Source organism: Eulemur rufifrons, chromosome 11, assembly GCF_041146395.1.
Source record: "Eulemur rufifrons isolate Redbay chromosome 11, OSU_ERuf_1, whole genome shotgun sequence".
NCBI lineage: Eukaryota > Metazoa > Chordata > Mammalia > Primates > Lemuridae > Eulemur > Eulemur rufifrons.
The window spans coordinates 9686733-9711546 of NC_090993.1; the positions used below are offsets into that span (position 1 = coordinate 9686733).

Genomic DNA, 24814 nt, shown 5'->3' on the forward strand with positions numbered 1-24814 from the left:
CCCAGGCTGGTTTTGAACTCCTGGCCTCAAGCAATCTTCCCACATTGGCCTCCCAAAGTGCTAGGATTATAAGTGTGAGCCACCAAGCCCAGCCGATGTACTCTAAAAAGTTTATAGCCAAATGTTGAGAAAATTACTAAAGGTGAATGCTATAGATTCCAACCTTGTAGTTCCATAAAAATTGTATACTCTTTATTTTTTTAGTGTATATTTCTATATTGTTTTGACTTGTTTAGAACTCAATAGTGTTTTCTGTTTATTAACTCCTCTCTAAAAGGTCACAACTTGGCTTTTAATAGAGCTTTAAAAATTTTCTGATATCATCACTTACTGTCAAGGAAGTAAGACTTAATGAAAACTCTCAGCTCTATGCATTTATGATGAAAACCTTCACCCGCACATGGGCTTTCTCAGAGTAGGCTGCTAAGTTACCTTTTTTAAGGTTAGCTGAATGTTTAAGCTGTTCTTAGCTCTCTATAACTAGTTTTTACCCCCAAAGTAGATCATTTGCGTCTTTACATTTGAGCCCAGTCCTCAATTCAGAAATAAACTTATTTCCTTCAGTGTAACCAACTCAAATACTATAGAATTCCGGCATGTTCTGATATTTTTAAGTTTTCATAAATAGAAAAGGAGGCAAAATATTAAATGCATTTGTCTTAAAAAATCAGGAAAGAAAATTACAATTAAATTCCATGAAACTTTGTATCCTAAACAAAAAAATCTTCATAATAAAAGATAAAATCCTAGGCCTACAAGTCTGTGTAATTACATATGAATTTGTGGGTCTGTTTAATGTCTTCTTTCCTCACTGGGCTGTAAGTGCCACTGTGGGCCAGCGATGGGCCCATTTTGGCTGCTACCGTGTCTGCCTTACGATTGCTGTACAGTAAATGGTTTTTGAATGAGCAATAACATATCACGTGATATTCATTTTAAACTCAGAAATTAATTCACGTGAATAAGGTTAATATTAATGAAATCACTACGCTTGTAAATTTAAATGCCAGTGCATTTCTAATCATTAGACCAGAGCATCAAGGAAAATAAAAGATTGTCTAAGACACCACCACACAAGCCTTGTTTGCTAACGTTCATCATTTTAAGTCTTCTTATATTTTTTTACCTTGAGAAATTTACCTGTCAAGCTATATTAAATTTGAAGCAAATTTGAATAAATGAGAAATGCGAGTCAGAAATCCCAGAGTTGCTTCAGCAATATAAATGAAAGCAGATACTCGACCTTATTTTCTGATATTGCTATCTATAGTATTTTAATTGACATTTTACTATCAAGGTGAGATACTGAACATTCTAAATACTACTGAGCAAGCATTCTTAATGTTCACTTAAACATTATTCAGAAATAAAACACCACACTTTAAAAACGTACCAATCTTAAGGCAAAACTGTATATTCGTTAGCACTGGACTTACAGAATCATATAGAACATTTTGAGTATGTTTGTCTTTACTATGGTAATTCAACAACATTTTCTACCACGTATGTTCTACAACACACAAGAATTATTGTCCCATACTGTCTAGATTGGTATAAAAATAAATTTTACAACACTTGCATGCATTGAAAACAAGCTAATGTTACTAAACATAAAAAAAAAAAAAAAAATGAATGACTTACTGTAATGACCCTGAACACTCCCCCTCCATCATTCACTGTCACTTTGTGAAGATTTCTTGACACAAGGCCATGGAGGTCCTGACTCTCCCACACGATTGTACCTTCAAAGCTCTTTTGTGGAAAGATGAATAGTGAGTCAATTTCTTTACTGTCGTCATTTAGGTTTTAAGTTAGTTTTTAGGTAAGATTTCAGAGAAAGGTTAATTTTTTTCCAAGATAGATCAGTTAAAATTTTTATGCCACAACTCTGACATACCATTGTTAACGTTAAGTGTATATTCTTAACCATATTTTCCATGCACATATAAAAAACAATTACAAAAAATATATCGACAATTTTACATGCTGCTGGCTGTCAATTCCCACCGTATCAAAAGCATTTCCAAAAAAAAAAAAAAAAGCATTTCCTTTTGTTGCTGCGGCTGTTACAAGCATTCTTTTTCACGAGTGTATAACATGCCATTGAGTGGATACGTTCTGATTTACTCAAACATTTCCCTACTGGCAGATATTTGGTTGCTACCAAACATCTACAAAAAGAATGTAGGTATGTTTTGGTATAAATGTTTATTTTTCCCCAACATTTTCTTTATTTAAAATAAATTCCCAGAGGTACTGGGACAAGAAAGAGATATTTTTTGTGGACTTTGGTACACATCATCAAACTGATTACAGAAGCATTTTCACTAATTTATAAGGTCATTAGCAATTTATGAGAATATCAATTGCATTGCACTCTCCCTAGTATGGGATATTAGCAAAAGAGAAAAAGTCTGAGCTAATTAAAATTGTAAATTTAAAAAAATGATCTCTCATTTAGTTGGATTTCTCTGATTTCTAGTGATGCTTATGAATGGAACATTTTCTTCTGAGAACTGCCTTGTCATGCTTTTTTGCCATTTAGCTCCCAACTCTTCTATTTTTCTTATTAATCTATGCGAGGTTTTTATAGGGTAACAATCTTAATCCTGTGCATATTTTATATGCTAAAATATTTTTTCAAAATTGTTTGCCACTTAGTATTAATTTTTTTGTGAAATTCAGAAGTCCATAAATTTTACCTTGGCCAATCTGACAAGGTTTTCCTTTGTGATTATTATTATTAAATTCTAAGCTTAGAAAGTTATGCTCTCCTGCCCCAAGGTTTGATGTACATTTAAATCTTAACGTCTTCTAATTTCTCCAAGGTCCCCATTTTTGATTCTGTGCACAGCTGGCTCCCTAGCCCTGTGCGGGTCTCAGCTCCGCTGCCACCTCCTCAGACAGGCTCCCTCCACTGATCCCACAGGGGGCCCCAACTCCCCAAATCTCTCTAGCACATCAGCCTGTTTTATTTTCTTAATACCACTTATCACTCTGATATTTCTTGGTTCTTTTTTCTTTTTCTCAGAGACAGGGTCTTGCTCTGTCACTCAGTCGGGAGTGCAGTGGCGTGATCATAGCTCACTGCAGCCTTAAACTCAAGTAGCTGGGAATATACACATGCGCCACCACGCCTGGCTAATCTTATAAATTTTTTGTACAGATGGGGTCTCGCTATGTTGTCCAGGCTGGTCTCGAATTCCTGGCCTCAAGCGATCCTCCCGCCTTGGCTTCCTGAATAGCTGGGATTATAGATGTGAGGTGCTGTGCCCAGCCTTGTTTTGTTATGAAGCAAGAGAGGAGCTGTATCTTCTCCCCCTCTCTCATACCTGTTCCTGCTCCATAACACTGCTTAATTTCTATTCTTCACCTCTTCTCTAATGTGCCTACTTTTTATTCTGACATAAGCTAATTATAAAGCCAGCAATCATTTAAGATGCAAAATGACTTGTTTATGGCAATTCCCAGCTAAGATCATAAAACCAAAATAAAAGTGAGGAAAAAACAGCATGGTATAGGTCGAAAAAATGAGGTATCATAAATTCTCTCTCCCATAACGTAAGCAAGCTATCTGCAACCCCTTTTGCATGTTAATTCTTTTGTGTTATAACTTCTAATTTCTCATCCAAACAACAGAGTAGCTTAAATATATATAGTACTTTTGTGCCTATAAACCCTAACAACTTACTGTACATTACATCTAAAGAATTTCAACTTTCATTAAAAAAAGTATATAATAATCCATAATGCTAACAGTAATGTCTCTAGTGATTCAGGTGAACAAAAATAGTCTGCTTTTTACTAAAATTAGGTTCAAGTTTCAACTATTAAGGAAAATATGAAATTAGAGAAATAAATATTTTAAGAGAAACACACAGCAGTCTTCACTTAAACTTGTGACTCCCACTGAGATTTATGCTTTAGGGAGCTACACAATGAAAACACTGCAGGAGATCTGCCTACTTGACAAGGAACACTGCTGACATGTGTTTTTGGCAAGTGTGGGGGGAGTAAGATGAAGAAAAAGTCATCTACTTTCCCTCTTAAAGGGACTGAACAGTTTTTCTTCTGTCATTCTTTGCTGATGATATACAGGCAAACCATGACTATCATTTTCTGAGCTAGGAAGCCCATTCAGGCTTGATACATTAATTTTATGTAAAATTAAACACATTTTCTAATCTGTCATGGCACTAGTTAAAACAAAAGAAAAAAACATATTTTCAACAAAAATAGGATCTTGTACAATAGGAGAGAATTTTTTTAAATTTTCAAGTTACTTTTTCCTTTTATAAAGCTCATATATATTTATTACAGAACATTTAGAAAATAGATACACAAAAAGAAAACAAAAATCGGCCATAATCCTCTCCCCCAGAGGGAACACTTACTCTATTTTGTGGAGTGAAGTGTTGCCCAATAATAACATAAAATTAAAAAAAGAATCCCACCCCTAGGTGTAGCCACTATTAAATAATTGCTTGTTTTTAAAAGAAAAAAATTTTACTCAAAAGTAATAAAAGATCAAAAGTATATTTAGCTCAAAGCTTGACGAGAAATAAAGATCACAAGGCTATAGCTGTGAAAAAGTCTTAACGAAAATGGCCACTATTTTGGCTGCGTACTTCCCATCATTGGTACCCATTGCCAGACTAAACCGTCCTGAACACCAGCAAGGAAGGTTAAACTGTCTCCCTCAACCCAGTGTTTCTTTTGAAAAACTTCAAACCTATAAGAAAAAGTTCAAATCACAATCTAAATTAACTAGACTCACCAATTGTTCATTTTTTTTTTTTTTTTGAGACAGAGTCTCACACGATTGCCCAGGATGGAGTGCAGTGGTGAGATCATAGCTCATCACAGCCTTGAACTTCTGGGCTCAAACTATCTTCCCACCTCGGCCTCCTGAGTAGATGGTACTACAGGCGCGAACCATCACATTTGGCTAATTAAAAAAATTTTTTTACAGAGATGAGGTCTTGCTACATCGACCAGGCTGGGCTCAAACCAGCTGTCCACGTTTTGCCACATTTGCTTTCTCTCTCTCTACACACATCGTTTCTGTTGTTGAATCACTCAAGAGTAAAATGCTGATATCATATTTTGCCTTTAGGCGTGTGAGCACGTATTTCCTAAGAACAAGGATATTCTAAGGGAAAGTAATCCTTTAAATGCACTAATCAAATTTTATAATTCCTTCTACGAGGCTGACCAAGAAAACGGAGCAGAGTCCTTAAAACTGTGATTAGCTTTTGAAGCATTAAAGTTTACTTCCTCCCTCTTTGCCTCATACCGTGCGACTGCCGAAAACTGCTCACACCGGCGCCTCCCACACAGGGAGTTCAGTAGCGTATCAGGGTTCACGCTTTTCTCCCCACTTGTATGTAAGTGGGGAGGGCAGAGAGCTTTAAGGGCAGAGAGCTTCATAGTGTGTCTTGATACGGCCCCAGTGCTCGGCACATAGTAAGTGCTCAATAAATATTTGCTGAGTAAGTGAACGAACAAACCAAAGAATGGCTTCCTGCAAAAAACTAAGATCCAACACTTGGCCAGTACTACTTAGTTGAACCACTACTTTTAATTAAAAGTAAAAGATAATTTCGATATATACTGCACTTAAAAAATAAAAAAGTTCATATGTGAAACTAAAAAGAATAAAAGGACGTAGGAAAACAGGCACTGTAATATACTGCTAATGATTATTCAAATTGATGCAAATTGCTAAGCTGCCCTCCAGGAAGGAATCATATGCCTTAAAAATGTGTATATCCTTGATCCAACAATTCATCCTAATAACCAGTTATGTACATAAAATAGAGGTATAATGTTGTTCACGATAGCCTGTTTCATAACACTGAAAAATTGGAAATATATCAATATCCAAATATAGAATTAAATGAGAATTTAATTAATACAATGTAATTCTATGCAGGTTGGATGTGGTGGCTCACATCTGTAATGCCAGCACTTTGGGAGGATGAGGTGGGAGAGTTGCTTGAGTCCAGGAGTTCAAGGCTAGCAAGTGAGACCTTGTCTCTACAAAATATTTTTTTTTTTTTTTTTGAGACAGAGTCTCACTCTGTTGCCCAGGCTAGAGTGAGTGCCGTGGCGTCAGCCTAGCTCACAGCAACCTCAAACTCCTGAGCTCAAGCGATCCTCCTGTCTCAGCCTCCCGAGTAGCTGGGACTACAGGCATGCGCCACCATGCCCGGCTAATTTTTTCTATATATATTTTTAGCTGTCCATATAATTTCTTTCTATTTTTAGTAGAGGTGGGGTCTCGCTCTTGCTCAGGCTGGTCTCGAACTCCTGAGCTCAAACAATCCGCCCACCTCGGCCTCCCAGAGTGCTAGGATTACAGGCGTGAGCCACCGCGCCCGGCCTACAAAATATTTTTAAAAATTAGCTGGGCACCGTGGCACATGCTTGTAGTCCTGGCTACTTGGGAGGCTGAGGCAGAAAGATTGCCTGAGTCCAGGAGTTTGAGGTTACAGTGAACTATGATCATGCCACTGTACTCCAGCCTGGGTGACACAGTGAGACACTGTCTCAAAATAAAAACAAAACCAAAATAATGTAATTCTATGCAGCATAATAATGGAGGCCAGGCACAGTGGCTCACGCCTGTAATTCCAACACTTTGGGAGGCTGAGGACAGAGGATTGCTTGAGGCCAGGAGTTTGAGACCAGCCTGGGCAGCATAGCAAGACCTTGTCTCTAAAAAAATAAAAAATAAAAAAATTAGCCAGGTGGCATGCACCTGAAGTCCCAGCTACTCCGGAGGCTAAGTCTAGGAGTTCCTGGGCAAGAGGGTGACCGCGTCTATACTTAAAAAAAAAAAAAAAAAAGGAATATATTTATATCAAAAGATGTTTATGATAATCAAAATGGATTAAAGACTTAAATCTAAGACCTGAAACTATGAAACTACTAAAAGAAAACATAGGGGAAGTGTTTCAGGACACTGGCCTGGGCAAGGACTTCTTGAGTAATACTCCAAAGCACAGACAACCAAAGCAAAATTGGACAAATAGGATCACATCAAGCTAAAGAGCTTCTTCGGCACAGCAAAGAAAACAATCAATGAAGTGAAAAGATAACCAACAGAATGAGAGAAAATATTTGCAAACTACCCATCTGACAAGGGATTAATAACTAGAATATATAAGGAGCTCCAACAACACAATGGGAAACACAATAGGAAAAAAGATCAAATCATCTGATTAAAAAATGGGTAAAGGATCTGAATAGACATTTCTCAAAAGAAGACATACAGATGGGCAACAGATATATGAAAAAATGCTCAACATCAGTAGCCACCAGAGAAATGCAAATCAAAACTACAATGAGATATCCTCTCTCCCCAGTTAAAATGGCTCTTATCAAAAAGACAGGCAATAACGAATACTGGCGAGGATGTGGAATCCTTGTACACTGATGGTGGGAATGTAAATTAATGCAACCACCATGGAGAACAGTATGGATGTTCCTCAAAAAACTAAAAAGAGAACTACTGTATGTCCCAGCAATCCCATTGCTAGGTATACATCCAAAGGAGGGGAATTCCATGTATTGAAAAGATACCTGCACACCCATGTTTATTCCAGTACTATTCACAATAGGCAAGGATTGGAATCAATCTCAGTGTCCATCAATGGATAAATGGATAAAGAAATTATGGTACATATACACAATGGAATATGATATAGCCATTAAAAAGAATCCTGTCATTTGTAACAACACAGATGGAACTGGAGAATCTTAAGTAAAATAAGCCAAGTACAGCAAGACAAATCTCCCATGTTCTCACTATGTGGAAGCTAAATATTAAAAACAATTGATTTTATGGAGACAGAGAGTAGGATGATGGATACCAGAGGAGGGGGAAGGGCAGCAGGGGGTTGGGGATAAAGTGGGGATGGTTAATGGGTACAAAAATATAGTTACATCGTTAGATAGAATGAATAATATTTGACAGCACAACAAAGTGGCTATAATCAACAATAAGTTAGGGTATCCTTTAACTAGAAGATTGGAATTGGAATGTTCCTAACATAAAGAAATGATAAATGCCTGAGGTGATGGATACCCCTATTATACTGATTTGATTAATAGACACTGTATGCCTGTATCAAAACATCACATGTACCCCATAAATATATACAACTATTATGCACCCATAATTATTAAAAATTAAAAATAGATGTTCATGATATGTTAAAGAAAGTAAATTACAAAACAGAATGAACAGTATAATCCTAGTAACTATATATGCATAGAGGCAAAAATGTTAAGTGTGATGATCTCCAAATTATGGGATTTTGGTGGTCTTAACTGTTTTCCTTTAGTTTATGTACAATTTCTATTTTTTTCCAGTGTGTTTTAGTTTGGCTATATTTAAAAGTTTTTAAAATAGAAGTTCATATATAGATGAAAAGGAGATTAGATCTCTTTGACATTCACAGAATTAACACATACAGTTTCAACTACCTATACCCAACTCCAAAGATCCACAGTATATTATAAAAATTTGTGGTTCCCATTGTTGCACAAATGAGAAAAGCATCCCAAAAGACTGGTAGTAGGAAAAAGTTTCTTGGTTAGTCAGCAAGGCTGGCCAACTGTCTAGCTTCTACGTCTTAACTAAGATTTGACGCTGCAGTATGAACTTTATACCTTATCTAAAGTGAATCCCAGGGATGTCCAGGAAACTGACCCCTCTTGTGGTTCTGGAGCACTAAGATCAGGGATGTACTCAGGCTAGGCTAAAACAGCCTGAAACGGCTGAGGCTGACGGATGGATGAATAACTTGTTCATGCACAATCCTGTCACACTCTGCCAACCATATCGTGGCTTAACTCTGGGACCGATGAGAGCACTTGGCAGGTGAGGTGGCCTCCAGCACATAGCTACTTAAAACTGGACCCAGAGGGACCCAGAAAGTGATAGGTATGTTTTCAGGCATCATACACAGCTGTTCACCCTTTGGAGAAGTTTTATTTAACTTGGAAACGTGGTTCATCTCTCTGCCATTATCCTGTCTGCAGTATCTCTTCCCCACTCTCCCCCTTTTAGATAAGTAAACTAATGTTACCTGTGTCTGGTCTTTCTGTCAATCCATACCTAATACTACCCTTTGTCATTAAAACAGTTGTACACTTCTCTACTCCACTAAATAAACTTTGGCAACATGTAAGGAGTGGCTTTAGAATCTGAGGCTTGAATCTCATCCATAGGCAAAAAAAAAAAAACAAGAAAATAGAATCTCTGAGGCATCAAGAGGTTCTTTGGAGGTGTAAGTGCAGAGTGCTACGTTTTAGTACATGCACAGTTGGTAGCTCATCTACCACTCTGGGGAGCTGCCCGGGTACAGGAAAATATCAAGTGTCTGCCCCTGAAAGCACAGACCCGCTCCTATGAACGCCTGCATTGCTACTGCAGTCTTTTCATTGATTCCACCCTGTACCTCTGGTAAGATGAACTGTTCCACAGGCTTGTACCACAGCTTGTTCACTTGGACACCACAGCTCGGAGGACTAAAGCGAGCAATGAAGAGGGCCTCCTGCAAATTGCGGGGGGAAAAGAAACAATACTTCATGTTATATGCTGCAACAAGTTTCCAACACCTCACACCCTGGTCAGCTAAACCCACAATGGTCTTAACTGTGGTTACTAACATTGTACTGGCATCATTTGGCACCATTTGAGTTTTCTAGTGCAGTCATGCTTATTAAATCAAGATATTTAAGATAATCAAAGTTGTCATAAAGTTCTGAAGTACTAAACATAATCCACATAAAGGAGGATCATTTGAGCCCAGGAGTTTAAAGCTGCAGTGAGCTATGATGATGCCACTGTACTCTAGCTGGGGCAACAGAGAAAGACTGTCTCAAAAAAAAAAAAAAACAAAAAGAGATTGATGATCGAATATATATATGATTAAGCAAACAAAGAAAAATTACTACTATAGTATCTATTTGGTGGCCATATGAGTGCTCACCCTTATAATTCTTTCAAGTTTTATGTATGTTTAAAACTCAGAAACAGATCTTTTCAAATGCAATTTCATGCTACACTCCTTTAGATATACCCTGTGAACAAATCAGATTACTCCAAATAATAGGAACAGCGTAATCTCAGTGGTTTTAAACTTTTATTCCCTCTACATCCTTATCACAAAAAAGATTTGAAGCAGCTGTTAGCCTTGTATTATAGACTTTTATGGTTGAAGGAAAGTGACAATAATACTCATCCTAGGAGTCCCAAACTTTTTATATCCATTACCAATTTTTGAAATTCCTTAGGCTTTAGAGGATTTCAGGTTGGGAACTTCTAATTTAGTCAACTCCTTTTTTTTGAGATACAATACATATATTCATAAGTAATCTCTCCCCAAACCAGCCTTATAATATATCACACCACAGCGTAGTCAATTAGTAAGGGAAGAAAGGTTGAAGTCTCTCAACCAGGGAGAATTATATAGTCTTCCAATCTACTATATATATGCCATAAAGAAAAGTTGATGTTTTTGAAAAGAGAAATGACGGAAATCCTGTACAAAGCAGCGCATACCTCCTGTTCTGCCTGATAAAGCTTGACAGTGATGTTCCTTTGGAAACCCACATCATTGGCATCATAGAAGACTCCAAGACTGGTAATAACGATCGGGTAGAGAACTCGGAAACTCACACTGACAACTCGGTCCTCAGAGAGCCCTGACGAAGTCTCTTCAGAAAGACTGAATGCCTCAATTTCCTGATTTAAAACTAAGGAAGTAATGAGAACAGAGGTTTTACATAATCAAACAAATATACCATTTTAATTTACTAATATGAAGTACTGAAGTGGGCTTAACAGCAAAACCTAATTATTTGTTATATAATTCTTTCACACAGGCAGGAATTTAAAAAAACCCACTAGGCCTGGCGCAGTGGCTCACACCTATAATCTCAGCACTTTGGGAGGCCAAGGTGGGAGGATCCCTGGAGGCCAGGAGTTCAAGACTGGCCTGGACAACTTAACAATACCCTGTCTCTACAAAAAAAAAAAAAAATTATCCAGGCATGGTGGTGAGCACCTGGAGTCCCAGCTACTCTGGAGGCCGAAGTAGGAGGATTGCTTGAGCCCAGGAGTTTGAGGATGCAGTGAGTTATGATGACGCCACTGCACTCTATCCCAGGCAACAGAGTGAAACCCTATCTCAAAAAAAAAAAAGCTTGCAAAACATGTCTGTTTCTAAATAATAAACTTATTTTGAAAATTAAGAATAAAATTTTCAACCATATCCAATTATCAGAACTACTTTAATAAATTTTTGTGTACACATATATGCATATATTAATATATGTACAAATGCCACAGGAGAATATTAAATTTAAGTCAACTGGAAGGCACCTATTTGGAAGGGCTGGATAAAGAGAGATAATAAAAACAGTACTGACTGCAGTCATAAATAATCAGTAAATCTGGTTTTGCTCTGCAAATTCTAAAAATCCTACTTCTTGATAAGTTTAAAATATTTGTGCATGTCAGTAAATTATCACAGTATAAAAGTAGCTGAAAGAACTTCAAATAACACTGAAAAACTCTTGCTATACAATTTTGATAAAAGATAAGCATATTAAACACAGTAAACATTTTGGACCACCTACTATGTGACATTCCCAATCACACTGACATCTTCACAACTACCCTGCATGGTGGTAGCATTATCTCTGGTTTACAGATTAAGAAACTGAGGCTTAAAGACATTAAGCAATTCACTCAAGGTCACAGAAAGTGACAGGGCCAGGAATCCAACCCAGGTTTAGTGACCTTAAAGTCAGTTCCCTTCCAATCCCACACAGCTGTCTAAATAGTGACAAAAACAATTCTTTTCAAATAATTTTTCTAATTACCATAAATGAATCAGGACAGGTTACATGAAGCAGTTAATATGGCACAGGTATCAGTGCTACTTTAAGAAATAATATAAAAACCTATTTTAAAAGATATCAAAGTTCTTTATATCTTTTAGACCTGTGGTTTTCAAATTATGCTGATTGTACAAACCCATCAGTTAAAAAAATTTGTGTAACACAAAAATTTATTTATAAAATATATACATATATTGTGACCAGTCTATATACTCAGTCTTTATATTCTATAAAGATTATATTTTCTTCCCACCATCAGGCAGATCATTTGGCTCCCCACATTAGAGTTCCTAGAAGCTATTTTATATTTAATAGATGCTCAATAAAATGTGACCACAGGGTAGTCATGGCTCCTACCTAATTATAGACATTAGCAGGAGAGAAAAAAAGGAGAATATACTTTTTTGTCATGGGCTGGGCAAGCACTGGCTGGAGAGTCTAGACTCCAAATATACTGGGTGACAACAAAATTTTTTTTCTTTAACATATTCAGTAAATAAAAGATGTCCAAAATAGAAGCCTATTAAAAGCACCGTGTCAAGCACATTATGATTTTTAGATATTTTCTATCTAGAACAAATGTACCTTGAACCTCAAGTTACCTGGACATGGGAAATCCTGTCCCTTTAATAATGCTATTAATCTAACCTTCTGCACATCCACAGTATCATGATGATTAATGCTCATCACGACCTTTAGGTACTGAAATAACCATAAATGCTTTCTATTAGGTCATTAAATATAAAATGTCCGATTTCGAATCAAAAGTGTAGTTTATTGTATCTCAAACAAGAAGCAGTACAATTTATCAAAGTATGTGCCTGAACCACTGACACAGTTTTGCCATCTTAACGGTAGCTTGTTTGTGTCAGCAGTGAAGAAGCCTGGAGAGCAAGTGGTGATGAAATCAGGAAAGGCGTTTTCCACAGCTTGTTGAGAACTGACTATTTTTCCTTGCAAGAAGTGGTCCAAAGCCTGGAAGAAGTGGTAGTCAGTTGGTGCAAGGTCTGGTGAATACAGTGGATGACACAGAGTTTCCAAGTCCAGCTGCTATAGTTTGAGCAGCGTCGTTTTTTGCGACATACGGTCTTGCAAGAGGATTGGCCTGTCTCTACTGACTGTTCTCGGATGCTTAATCACAAGCACCCTCAATCACTTTGTCCAAACGGTTGCAGTACACATCCGCTGTAATCAACTGACCAGGTTACATGAAGCTGTAGTGGATAATACCAGCTCTGGACCACCGAACAGATGCCATTAGCTTTTTTGACGAATATTCAGTTTTGGACTGTGTTTCGGCACTTCATCTTTATTCCAACCACTGTGCCAAACACTTGAGATTATCAAAAAGAATCCATTTTTCATCACACGTAACAATACAGTGTTGAAATGGTTCACTTTTATGTCGTGACAGCAAAGAAAGGCAAGCTTCCAGGCAGTGTCTCTTCTGACACTCTTAATTCATGTGGCACCCATCTATACCAGCTTCTTTACCTTGCCCATTTGTTTCAAATGGTTCAATATTGTTGGAATAGCAACATCAAACCTTGCTGCTAATTCACGTGTAGGTTGAGATGGATTCGCTTCCACTACAGCTTTCAGCTCATCATTATCCACCGTGGTCTCAGGTCACCCACACGGCTCATTTTCAAGATTAAAATCACCAGAATGGAACATCTCAAACCACTGATGTACTATATGTTCATTAGCCACATCCTTCCCTAACACTTCATTGCTATTTTGACCTGTCTGCGCTGCACTGATTTCTTGATAGAACTCATCTTAAAAAATAACATGAATTTTTGACTTATCCATGGTTTCACAAAAATTGCTCTAAAAAAAAAAAAATGAAAGATAATCACAAGCCAAAATGTGCATTTGAAAGAATAAGAATTTACCTTCACAATTAAGAAAAAAAAAAAGAAATGTCAAAATGAAATGTCAGAGATATCAACTGTCAAACTTAGTACTTAAGGAAATTGGACACTCCATACTTAATAACCTAATAGATCACCAAAAAGATAAAATTATGTTCAATATTAATTTAGCTATATATATTTATAAAAATTTGTAACCTAGGTATTTTTTTAAATATATATATATATATATATATATATATCTGAGAATTTTCTATTAATGGAAAGTTCCACTCCTTTACTATTAAGAATAGTAGCACTTAAGATAATAAAAGACTTGTTAATTTAAAACTGAGGATTTTGTTTGGTTTTCAACTGTAATTTGTTGTGGCTACCACATCATCGGTAACAACATTTAATGAGGTTCATGATTCCTTTGGGATCCCAGTGAAAGCTAAGGAGAGGTTCCTAGAATACAATTAATACACAAAATTTTGCTTATAATGCTGACTAAATTCATAGACATTCTAAGAAACCCCTGCTTTATAAATACAGACCTGAATATACAGACCGATTTATTTAAAAAGTTGTTTGAAACCCAATTTTATAAAAAGGCAGATTCTTTAAAATAACAGTATCAAGTACTTTCCATGTCCTAGAAACTATTCTAAATATTTCATCCTCATATCCACCCCCATGAGGTAGAAAAACTTTTATCCTCAGTTTACAAATGACAAAACTGAGGCACAGGAGGTCACGTAGCTAGAAAACGGCAGAACCTGGATTTCAGAGCCCAAACTCTTAAGCATTATACTATTGTCACCTATAAAAGTGAGGTGTTATTTAATTTTATAGTTTTCACAAACCTTAAAATACCAGAAGTCATAATCAGCACATTTAAGACGTGGTAAAGTTTAACTTCCCTTAGAATCATAGCTGAACACATAATGGGAAGTGCTAACAAACAATTATAAAGTTAGCAACTTTATAAAAATCGGTTCCCTGGTGACACAGAGAACCTAATCAGGATCAGCTTTCTTCATCCTCACAAGAATCCCTACAAACTTTTAATTCTAAGGAATAAGTAATATTACTTGTATTTTTAATTTTTTACTATTTGTTTCTTTGGCAGAAGCTTAGGCAATAATTCTTGGAGAAAGTTGATTCACAATATTTGTATCAAGGCTATTATAAATTAATTGGTGAAATCATCAGTTTTCCAGAAGTTCAAATTCAGTAATTCGGGACTTATCTAAGCATAAGGAATTTCCAAACGCATCTGAATCACACTGAAAAATAAACTCTCCTGAAGTTCAGTATCTGTAAAGAATCTCTACAGATATCCCGATTAGTCAGTCTGTCAAAAAGGATGAAACATAAATTTTGATGAAAGATATTTAATCTGTTAAAAACTGACTCCATCAGTGTGCAGATGTGTGGATAAAACAAAACAAAACAAAACAGACTCCATACTAGTAAACTTAGCAACTTTTACTCAACATCCAATTTGTATACAGCAGTCTTAGGAAAAAGATGACCTACCTGGATTCGTGATGTTGAGTAGTTTGCAGGAATAAGGATCCTCCCTGTCTTCCACAGGCACTTCGCAGCCATGAGCACCTATTATGAACTTCACAAGCACACTGAGAGATGTGTTGGCATTAACATCAGTTACTGATCTTCACCTCGCACCTGCATGTTTCCTCACGCCCATTTCAGAGCTCTTACTTTGAGACACAAGTATTTACGAGGATTAATTCTCTACCTTTATTCTTCTAGTCTAGCTAGCAAAAAGGGGGAACGAGCAAACCAAAAGTTGCTAACTACCAAGTGACTTACGTGTAAGTCCTCTACTGCAATATGATATTAAAGCAAGTATGAATATGTTTCACCTGACTACTGGCAAATACTCATGTCATTTAGAAGTAAACTACGAGTCAATTTCTCATGCCCATACCTAAAAACATATTTATATCTAAAATTTTCCTTTTTTGCTTTCTTCTGTTTCTGAAGGTGATCCTTTTGCTCAAGATTAGTTTTTCTATCTAAGAGAAGGTCCCCTCGTCTCCTAGACCTTGCTTCACTGGCTACTCCTGTATCCGTGGCTCCTGACACTAATTTCTATTCACCCACCATCCTTCCTTGTCACCACATGCCTTTACACCGAGGTCCTACAAAAATACTAACTAAAATTGCAGCCTCTAGTTTCTTACTTCCCACTTATTTTATAAAATAGGAATTTTAGCTTCGACACCCACCACTTCCACTGAGATGTCTATCACCAATGTAACCAAAGATCTGCTAAATCAACAGACCCTCCTTCAAGCCTTACCTACGTGACTTCTCCATGGCTCAATACTGCTGACCTCCCTAAAACGCTTTCCTCCCTTCCTTCCATGGCCTGCTCAGTTAGTTGGCTTCACTGGCTCTTCTTCCACAGCTTGTCCACTGAGAGTGGATATTAGTCCAGGGCTTTGCCCTCGGATCTCTTCTCAGTCTATTCTTTTCCCTCCCTCTCCCTGGACATTATTTATTCCCAAGGCTTTAACTAGCCTGGAAATGATTCCTGAATTAGTTACTCTAGTTTTGACCCATCTTCTAAGTAAAAGATCCATGAATTCATTAGACATCTTCACTGAGATGACCCATAGACAGTTGTGTGCTAAAGCTTGCTCATACTAGCTTATGAGAACCAACTGTTAAATTTTCAGAAATTCTGTGAGATGGTTATTACACACTTTTATTAAAAATTAAATTATATACACTTACAATTAAAAACATATTAAAAACAAAGGAACTCAATATTCAAAGTAATCATTTTCTGATTTTACTACATTTTACTATTATCTATGTTACTGAGGTTACTTAGATCTATTACATCTCCATGATGGAAAGCTTACACATGGCATACAACTGTGTATCTTTCCTCAACTCTGTGTTCAGTGATGTCCCATTGGTTGCTTGAAATTTGCCACGGTGGGAATATTTACACCATAGAAATTGGCAAACAATACAAATAAGGACTTGATTTATTGTTTTGTTGATTGTGGACTTAAGAAAGAATGGAGAAAATATTAACAATGCACATCAAAGTTAATGTGATGTGTCTATAGCTATTACATTGTGGATAGTATAAAACAAAATCAAGGAAATACTATTCCAGTGTTCAAAAGTCTTATTAGATTCAGCAAAGAAGCCACTGACTTCATTGACAAAGAGTAAAGTTCTGACATATCTTAGTTGTCATTTTAGTCTTAACTCTTAAGATTTATGTCAGAACAATACTCCTTTGTCAATTGCAACTATAAGTTGGTTACAGATACAGGAGCCTGGCAAACAACAAAAGCATTCTATGAGAATCCATTGGCTACATGGAATTTACAATAATTGACAGGTAATAACATACACAATAATCTTTATGTGGAAACATCCTTTAATCAATAAAATTTATAATAAACATATATGTACAGTTAAGCATACTTTTTCCCAGAGAGCCAATTAGTAAACATTTACCAGTATATCAGCGCATGTAGGTTCCTCAAACTCAACATAGCTACAACTGAGCTTCTTTCCCATAAAACCCGTTCTTCTTATGTCATATTTTTGTCTTGATTGATGATTCCACTATTCTCCAAGTCAGAATGGTATATCCTAGACGACTCCTCCTCTTTCTATATTCAATGACCTTATTCTCCTTATTCTCTTGCAAAGTCACTTTTCAGCTTCTCAGCAGTGCTTGTCTAAACAGGTCTCACTCTTCCACTTAACCCTTGTTCTGCATGCTCTGGTCCCTGCCTACCTCTCACAGCCTTCCCCCCTGTCTTCATATACTTCCTCTCTGCCCCTCCTTCCTTCCCGGAGCTCTCGCTCACACTCCACTCCCATTCCCTGTGATCCCTGTGGCTCCAGTTACGTAGAACTGCTTGGAGTTTCCTAAACACTCCAGACCATTTTATATCTATTTATATCACAGCACATATAACATTTATTACAACATTACATCTATTTCCTTCTACTAAACTTTAGGCCCCCCTAAACACTCAGCTATATCTATCTTTATACTCTACCACACATAGTACACTAACTGCTTACAGAAGATACTTAATAAATATGTTAAATTGACAAATTATGGCTTTATTAGAAAGGCTTAGAAGTAAGGTCCTTGAAATATATGTTGAGTTTGGCTCCTTCAGTAAAATGCAAGATTGGAAAGTAAACTATAACCACAGAAATGCATTTTCTTTTACTAATGACCAATTAAGGCAGAATCCTTTCATAGACAACTAGCATTTGGGATAAAAGTATAAACAAAAATGAGTAAATATGCTATATTATTGCATATATTTACCAAATTTGTTTTTTTTAGTCATCTTACATACTCTCTATAGATCCACAAAATTACCCTGCCCCGGGAAGTTCTTTTTGCCTAATGTCTATTTTTATACAGACAGCCAATCATTTTCATCACACAAACCAAGCTTACTAAATTTAAAGCAAGACTGCTATGATGGCAAATAAATTCCTGGTGAATGTATGAATGCTAACTTTACTCACAACATTTAGTTCTGAGTCATTCATTTAATAGTTGTTGAGTGCCTTACTCTGTGCCAAGCTAGGTTCTTAGCACTGGGAATACACCAGTGAAAAAAACCGAAGCCCCCAATGCTCATGAAACCTACATTCTAGTGAAGAAAGACAAACAATTTAAAAATATACAACTAAGGACAATAAAGATGCCAGTCGGTGATAAATGCTATAAAGAAAAATAAAGCCAACTAAGGGAAGACAGAGACAGAACAGGGGTGAGGTGTTATTTAATATGGGGCTGTCTGCTAGGGTGACATCTAAACAGAGACCTAACGAAAGTGAGCCACGAGGACATTTAGTGGAAGAGTGGTCCCGGTGGGAGAAGGGAGTTGGAGGCTGGAAACAAGCGCAAAAGCCCTGAGGCAGGAACACGCTGAGTGTATTAAAGCATAGCAAGGTGGTCACTGCTGGGACAGTAGAGGTGGATAAGGTCAAAGACCATCATAAAGACTTACGATTTCACTCTGAGCAAGAAAGGAAGTCAACGGAGGGGTATGAATAAAGAATTTCCATAATTTGACTAATTTTAAAAGGATCTCCCCGGCTGTTACATGGAAAATAAAATGTAGGGGGTAAAAGGCAGAAGCAGGAACTTCAGAGAAGGGGGCTTCTGTAATAACCCAGCTGAGGTAACGGTGGCCTAGATCAGGGCGGCAGTGGTGAAGGTGGTGAGAAGCTGGATTCTAGACGTGACCTAAAGGCAGCACCAAGAGGATGTGCTGATGGACTGGATGCAGCACACGAGAGAAAAGAAGAGTCAAGATGCTATCAAAGTTTTTTTGGTCTGGGGCAAATAATGACTCTTGATAGAGGAGTGATTATTGTCTGAGACGGGACAGACTATAGGAAATGCAGGTTTAGAGGTGGTTCTGACAGTAGTAATGATTCTGAGGCCTTGCTGACTAATAGGTTCTATCATCATTGCGATCATGAACTAAAGAAACCTGTCTTGAAAAGGAATGAAAGCTTCTATGATTAAGATTACTACTGGTGGCCGGGCGCGGTGGCTCACGCCTGTAATCCTAGCACTCTGGGAGGCCGAGGCGGGTGGATTGCTCAAGGTCAGGAGTTCGAGACCAGCCTGAGCGAGACCCCGTCTCTACTAAAAATAGAAAGACATTATATGGACAACTAAAAATCTATATAGAAAAAATTAGCCGGGCATAGTGGCGCATGCCTGTAGTCCCAGCTACTCGGGAGGCTGAGGCAGGAGGATCGCTTAAGCCGAGGAGTATCTGAGGTTGCTGTGAGCTAAGCTGATGCCACGGCACTCACTCTAGCCTGGGCAACAGAGTGAGACTCTGTCTCAACAAAAAAAAAAAAAAAAAAAAAAAAAAAAGATTACTACTGGTGACAAGAAAATTCACGACTGCAATTCCCACTCAACCACAAACATGCCAGTTTAATGCAACCCCGGGAGGGCTTTCTCTACTCGTCACCTGAGTGTCTTCTCATAACTAGAAGTCCAACCGTCTATGCATCTCTTCCCCAACCCCTCACTACATAGTCTTCAGAGGCTGGTCTCTTTGAGAACAGACTAAGGCTCTGGGCCCCTAATTAATAACTGAGTCATCTACTGTCAGCAGGAGATGTACGACCAAACCGCAGTTCTGGAAGGGTAGTCAGGAAAAAACAGCATGCCATGCTACACACACTGCAGATCACACTACTAAAAAATACTACAAAACTGGAAAAAATTAAGTTTATCTCTGTGAAGTTAGCGAAAAGCATATTTAGACAGAAATGTGTGTCTAAGCAGAGAACTACTCTGGAATAGAACCTTCTAAGAATGGCTATTCTAAGTCAAAGCAAAAACCAAACAAACCATACTTGGTATCTATGAATCTACATATGTTAACAAGTGAATACACGCTCTTCCAACTAACTTCTGGCTTAAAATCTTGGTTAAATTTACTTTTTGGCCCAGCTATATAAAAGAAAAAGCAAATGTAACAACCATTTCTCCCAGGAAAAAAGGACACATACCTGAACTAACATCTCTGACTATCCAAAATGAGGGTTTTCAGAACTCTAATTCTGGTAAACCAGACAAGGTAACCTCAGAAAACCTACCGTTGACTTAGCGCAGGATGTTGTATCAAATGCTTCAGCCAGGTGCTTCTTATCACATTTCGAAGTTCATGGTTATTGCGAGCTGACAACACACCAACTACCACATCATAGTGACGAGATTTCCACTGAGGAAATAAGGCCAACTGATCTAGAAATAAGCAACAATTAAAAATAAGTCATGTTTGATTACTGTTATGTTCAATATGTAAGTTTATTATAAAATAAAATGTTTATATTTGCAGAAAATACAGATAAATACAAAGAAAAAAAATATTAAAAATCCCCCATAAACCCATTATCCAGAGATAACCACTAGCAACATTTTGGTGTACAGTCTTTTTGTCTTCCACGTATATGTATGCATTCGTGCTCATTTAAGTATATAAATTCTTCAAAACAAACAAGATGCCTGTGATAAGAATCAGTTTTGAAAGCCAATGTGGCATCAACAATAGAACAGTGGGCAGTAAGAGTCAATGAAGCCACAGTTAGAATCCTGGCTCTGTCACACACTAGCAATAAGTCATTTAACTTCTTGAGCCTCAGTTTCCTTAACTATAAAATGGGTATAATAATTCTCATAAAGCTGTTGTAAAAATTAAATGAGATAATGTGTATAAAGGTCCTAGGAACCAGGTTCCTTGGTACCAGGAACATAGTAGGAACTCAATGACAATAAAAAAACGTTTTTTGAAAACTGAAGTCCTATATAAAGGTTATTAAATTTGGGGGATGGGCCAGGTATGATGGCTCATGCTTGTAATCCCAGCACTCTGGAAGGCCCAGTGGGAGGACTGCTTGTTTGAGACCAATCTGGGGAACATAAGGAGAACCCATCTCTACAAAAATAAAAAAATTAGCCAGGTACGGTAGTGCATGCCTATAGTTCCAGCTACTTGGGAGGCTGAGGCAGGAGGATCCCTTGAGCCCAAGAGTTTAAGGTTACAGTGAGCTATGATCTGGCCACCGCACTCCAGCCTAAGCAACAAGAGCAGGATCCTGTCTCTCAAAAAAAAAAAAAAAAAAAGTTTGGGGAATGAAGTCGAAGCACTTCCATACTGAAAAGTATCAGAACCTTTATTTATGTCAATGAATTCTATTGCCAGCAAACTTTTTATTATCTACTAAGTATTCTAAAGAATGAAGGACAGGAGACGGGAGGCAACGTTTTTAGGAAAAAAAAAAAAGTTACAAGTCATGTGAATGGCTCATTTTTTACTGTCATAGGTCTAATAGGTTTACATTTCAATTTCTAAAATTTGTCCTTCGAAAGAAGACAGAAGAGAAAGATATTTTGCTTTTCATCACCAGTTTTAAGGCTTGAGAGCTACAAGCTTATCTACAGCCCTGATGAGTGATCCATTTTATCTTTTTCTCCTGTGGTAGGAACTGATCCAAAATGTTTCTCAAAATAAATTATCAAAGGCTAGAATCTTTACTACATTAAATGCAATGTTTTTAATATGCCATAGGATCTAGATATTCAGTCTAAAAGACAACAAAAACATGTTATTTTTTCAAAGGCCCCACTAAAATAAAAATAAAATCAGGAGACAGATTCTTCTACCAGGACAATTTTAAGGATATTATAACAATCATAAGAATACAGGAATTTTTGTGTAGATACCTTATCTTCCATGATATAATTTTACTTGTTATTTTGCCCTGCCCTCAGACTCTTGTACCAAAATGAATTCTTCTATATAGACAGAATTTATCTTTAACATAAATCCAAACTTTGACGGATTAAGCTTATCATAAGCCCCATTTCCTTCTTGAATATCTAATATGTGACAAATTATATAGAGTATCATTTAATTCTCACAACTCTGAGGGAGGTAGGTTCTTATTGAACACATGAGGAAGTAGGCACAGAGAATTCAGTAACTTGCCTTACATCAAACTGCTAGGAAAATGGCTGGGCTAAGATTTATTTCAAGGCAGTCTAACTGCATTCTTCATAACTGTTCTATAGCTATACAGTTTAATGTAGCTTATCTGAGTCTAAAGTCTGATCTTTTTATCTATAACACCACTTTCAGTGGTGAATTAGTGATAAGCAGATCACTGAAGATGCTGGTTACTACGTTAATTTTTTTGCATTCATGGCTCAGGAACATTTTTTCTCAGATATTAACTATACAATAAAAGTTGTACCTTTGCTGAAACTAACTGTAAATGGGTCTGGATTTGGAGACTAATTTAAATGATTACATAAAATTGGAATGATATGTACCCCACCCCCACCCCCACTCCACTGTTTCACAGAGAAACTTTTTTTTTTTCCTTGAGTTCTCACTGCCCAGGAATAGAATGCAATATCATCATAGCTCGCTGCAACCTCAAACTCCTGCGCTCAAGAGATCCTCCTGCCTCAGCCTCCCAAGTAACTGGGATTACAGGTGCGTGCCACCACACCCAGCTAATTTTTAGATTTTTTTTTATAGACATAGGGTCTCACTATGTTGCTGAGGCTGGTCTTGAACTCCTGGCCTCAAGCAATCCTCCCACCTCGGCCTTCCAAAGTGCTAAGATTACAGGCAAGAGTCACCACGCCTCGCCCCTCACAGAGAACTATTAAGAACATTCTAGTGACAGGAAGGAAACAAATGTAGTAACCAGCCAGTCGACATTGAGTCCATAGCCAACATGCTATGTTACCTCAGTAAGAAGTTATTTAAATTCCTTGTGCCTCGGTTTCTTAATCAGAGAAAACTGATACCAAAAAAGTTTTTAGACATTCTATTTTCATCTGTTTCAAAATGGCATCTCAAAAGATTAAAAGCTGCAGAATGGCAAAAACTCGTATTTAATCTAAATGCCTCATTTACCTGACATCATCAGAAAACAAGGTTGCTGTACAAAAGCAAATTTTCAAAATAAATATCCCTTTTAATGCCAAACTTACTACCTTATTTTTGATGGGTAACCAAAGTAAATCTTTTAGAAATAGACTACATGGAACATAATTTAACGTTTTATTGATGATCCAAAATCTTCATGAAAAATTTCTCAAATCCACCCGCTTTCGTAATTAATTCTAGCTGCTGCTTCAGTTCAAATTGTTCTTTCACCTAGACCAGTATGAAAGTATCCTAACTAGTTTCTCTCTGACTTCTCCATACTACTGTGAAACTAGGTTTTTCTAAAAATAAGTAAATCAATAAAAAGATAACTGTGTGGCATGGGAAAATCACAGGGATTAAGGATGTAAACTACTTTTTGATCTCATTCCACCTCTCTGCCCCAGTCAATCCTCCCTACTTCTAATCCACATCTAAGCTGTTTCTATTCAACTGCTTTACTTTACATTAATTGCTCTCTTCCTCAGAGAGGAAGTACATGGCATATTTTGGCCTTTTAGAGTACTTCCAGATATACTGAAGTTAGACTTCAGAAAAATAGTTTTCTTCTATCTATCACATACCATCAATGTAAATCAGTCCAACAGACTCCTGAGTACTGTGTTACACAGCATAAAACCCAAATTAAATGCTTAATAAAAACCTGTATAAGAATGTTATTCAAGTTCCTAGTTCCCTTTGTCAATCCGGCTCTACACTCCAGCACCCTCTGTTATTTATTACAAGCATAGGGTACCTAGTTTGATTCTGGTGTCTGGAAACAGGTAAAAAAAAAAAAAAAAAAAAAAAGAAGGAAAACTAAGAAGTAAACATGATACAAAAGGACATAAAGATAACTCACAATAGAAGAAAGGCAAATAGTTAACAAACCTATGAAAAAAAAGTTCAACTTCACTAGCAATCAAGTTTGAATTAGAGCAATAAGATACCCGTTTTCTCTTACATTCAAACTGACAAATGTCTTCTTAAATGACAATAACCAAATGATGGGTACTTCAAGGAAATGTTGCTAGTGATTTCAAGGAAATGGTTACTTTCTTTCAGGGCTGGTAGGAATGTAATTTGGTACAGTCTTCTGCAGAGTAATTTGGAAATATACATCAAATAACTTAGAATAGTATAAACTTTGTCCAGCAATTCTATGCCCAAGAATTTATTCTAAAGAAATAATCAGTAATGCACGCAAAGATCTCTATTCAACAGTGTCACTTATTAATAGTGAAAAACAGGAAGGTACATAAATGCAACATGGGACTCATTAATTATGGTGTCTCTATATGATAGAATACTACGCAGCCAAAATTATGTTGTAAACATATCATCAAGTATTATTCTACATCCTATTAAGCAGGCTATAAGAACCATGTACTTTATATAAAGTACAAAAGTCGTCAAATGTCTGCCATTAGGGATCAGAATAGTGGTCACTACCCTTGGCAGTGACAGAAGACAGCTTCTGGGGTGTTGGTAGTTTTCTTTTAATTTGGATGCCGGTTACTTGGGTATGTTCAGTTT

The 24814-nt window shown here is 37.0% G+C and overlaps 1 protein-coding gene across 2 annotated transcripts in view; it reads right to left on the bottom strand.

Moving 5' to 3' along the window:
• B3GALNT2 (beta-1,3-N-acetylgalactosaminyltransferase 2) overlaps window positions 1-24814 on the bottom strand; it is a 41689-nt gene that overhangs the window by 12335 nt on the left and 4540 nt on the right. The window contains exons 2-7 of one of the 2 annotated variants that reach the window (XM_069484703.1): window positions 21316-21438; window positions 20436-20583; window positions 15318-15418; window positions 10577-10770; window positions 9471-9566; window positions 1642-1752 (exon numbers count right to left, since the gene is read on the bottom strand). In XM_069484703.1, coding sequence (XP_069340804.1) covers window positions 1642-1752; window positions 9471-9566; window positions 10577-10770; window positions 15318-15418; window positions 20436-20583; window positions 21316-21438 — 773 coding nt within the window. The remainder of the gene's footprint in view (window positions 1-1641; window positions 1753-9470; window positions 9567-10576; window positions 10771-15317; window positions 15419-20435; window positions 20584-21315; window positions 21439-24814) is intronic. The other variant, XM_069484702.1, reaches the window with a different exon arrangement.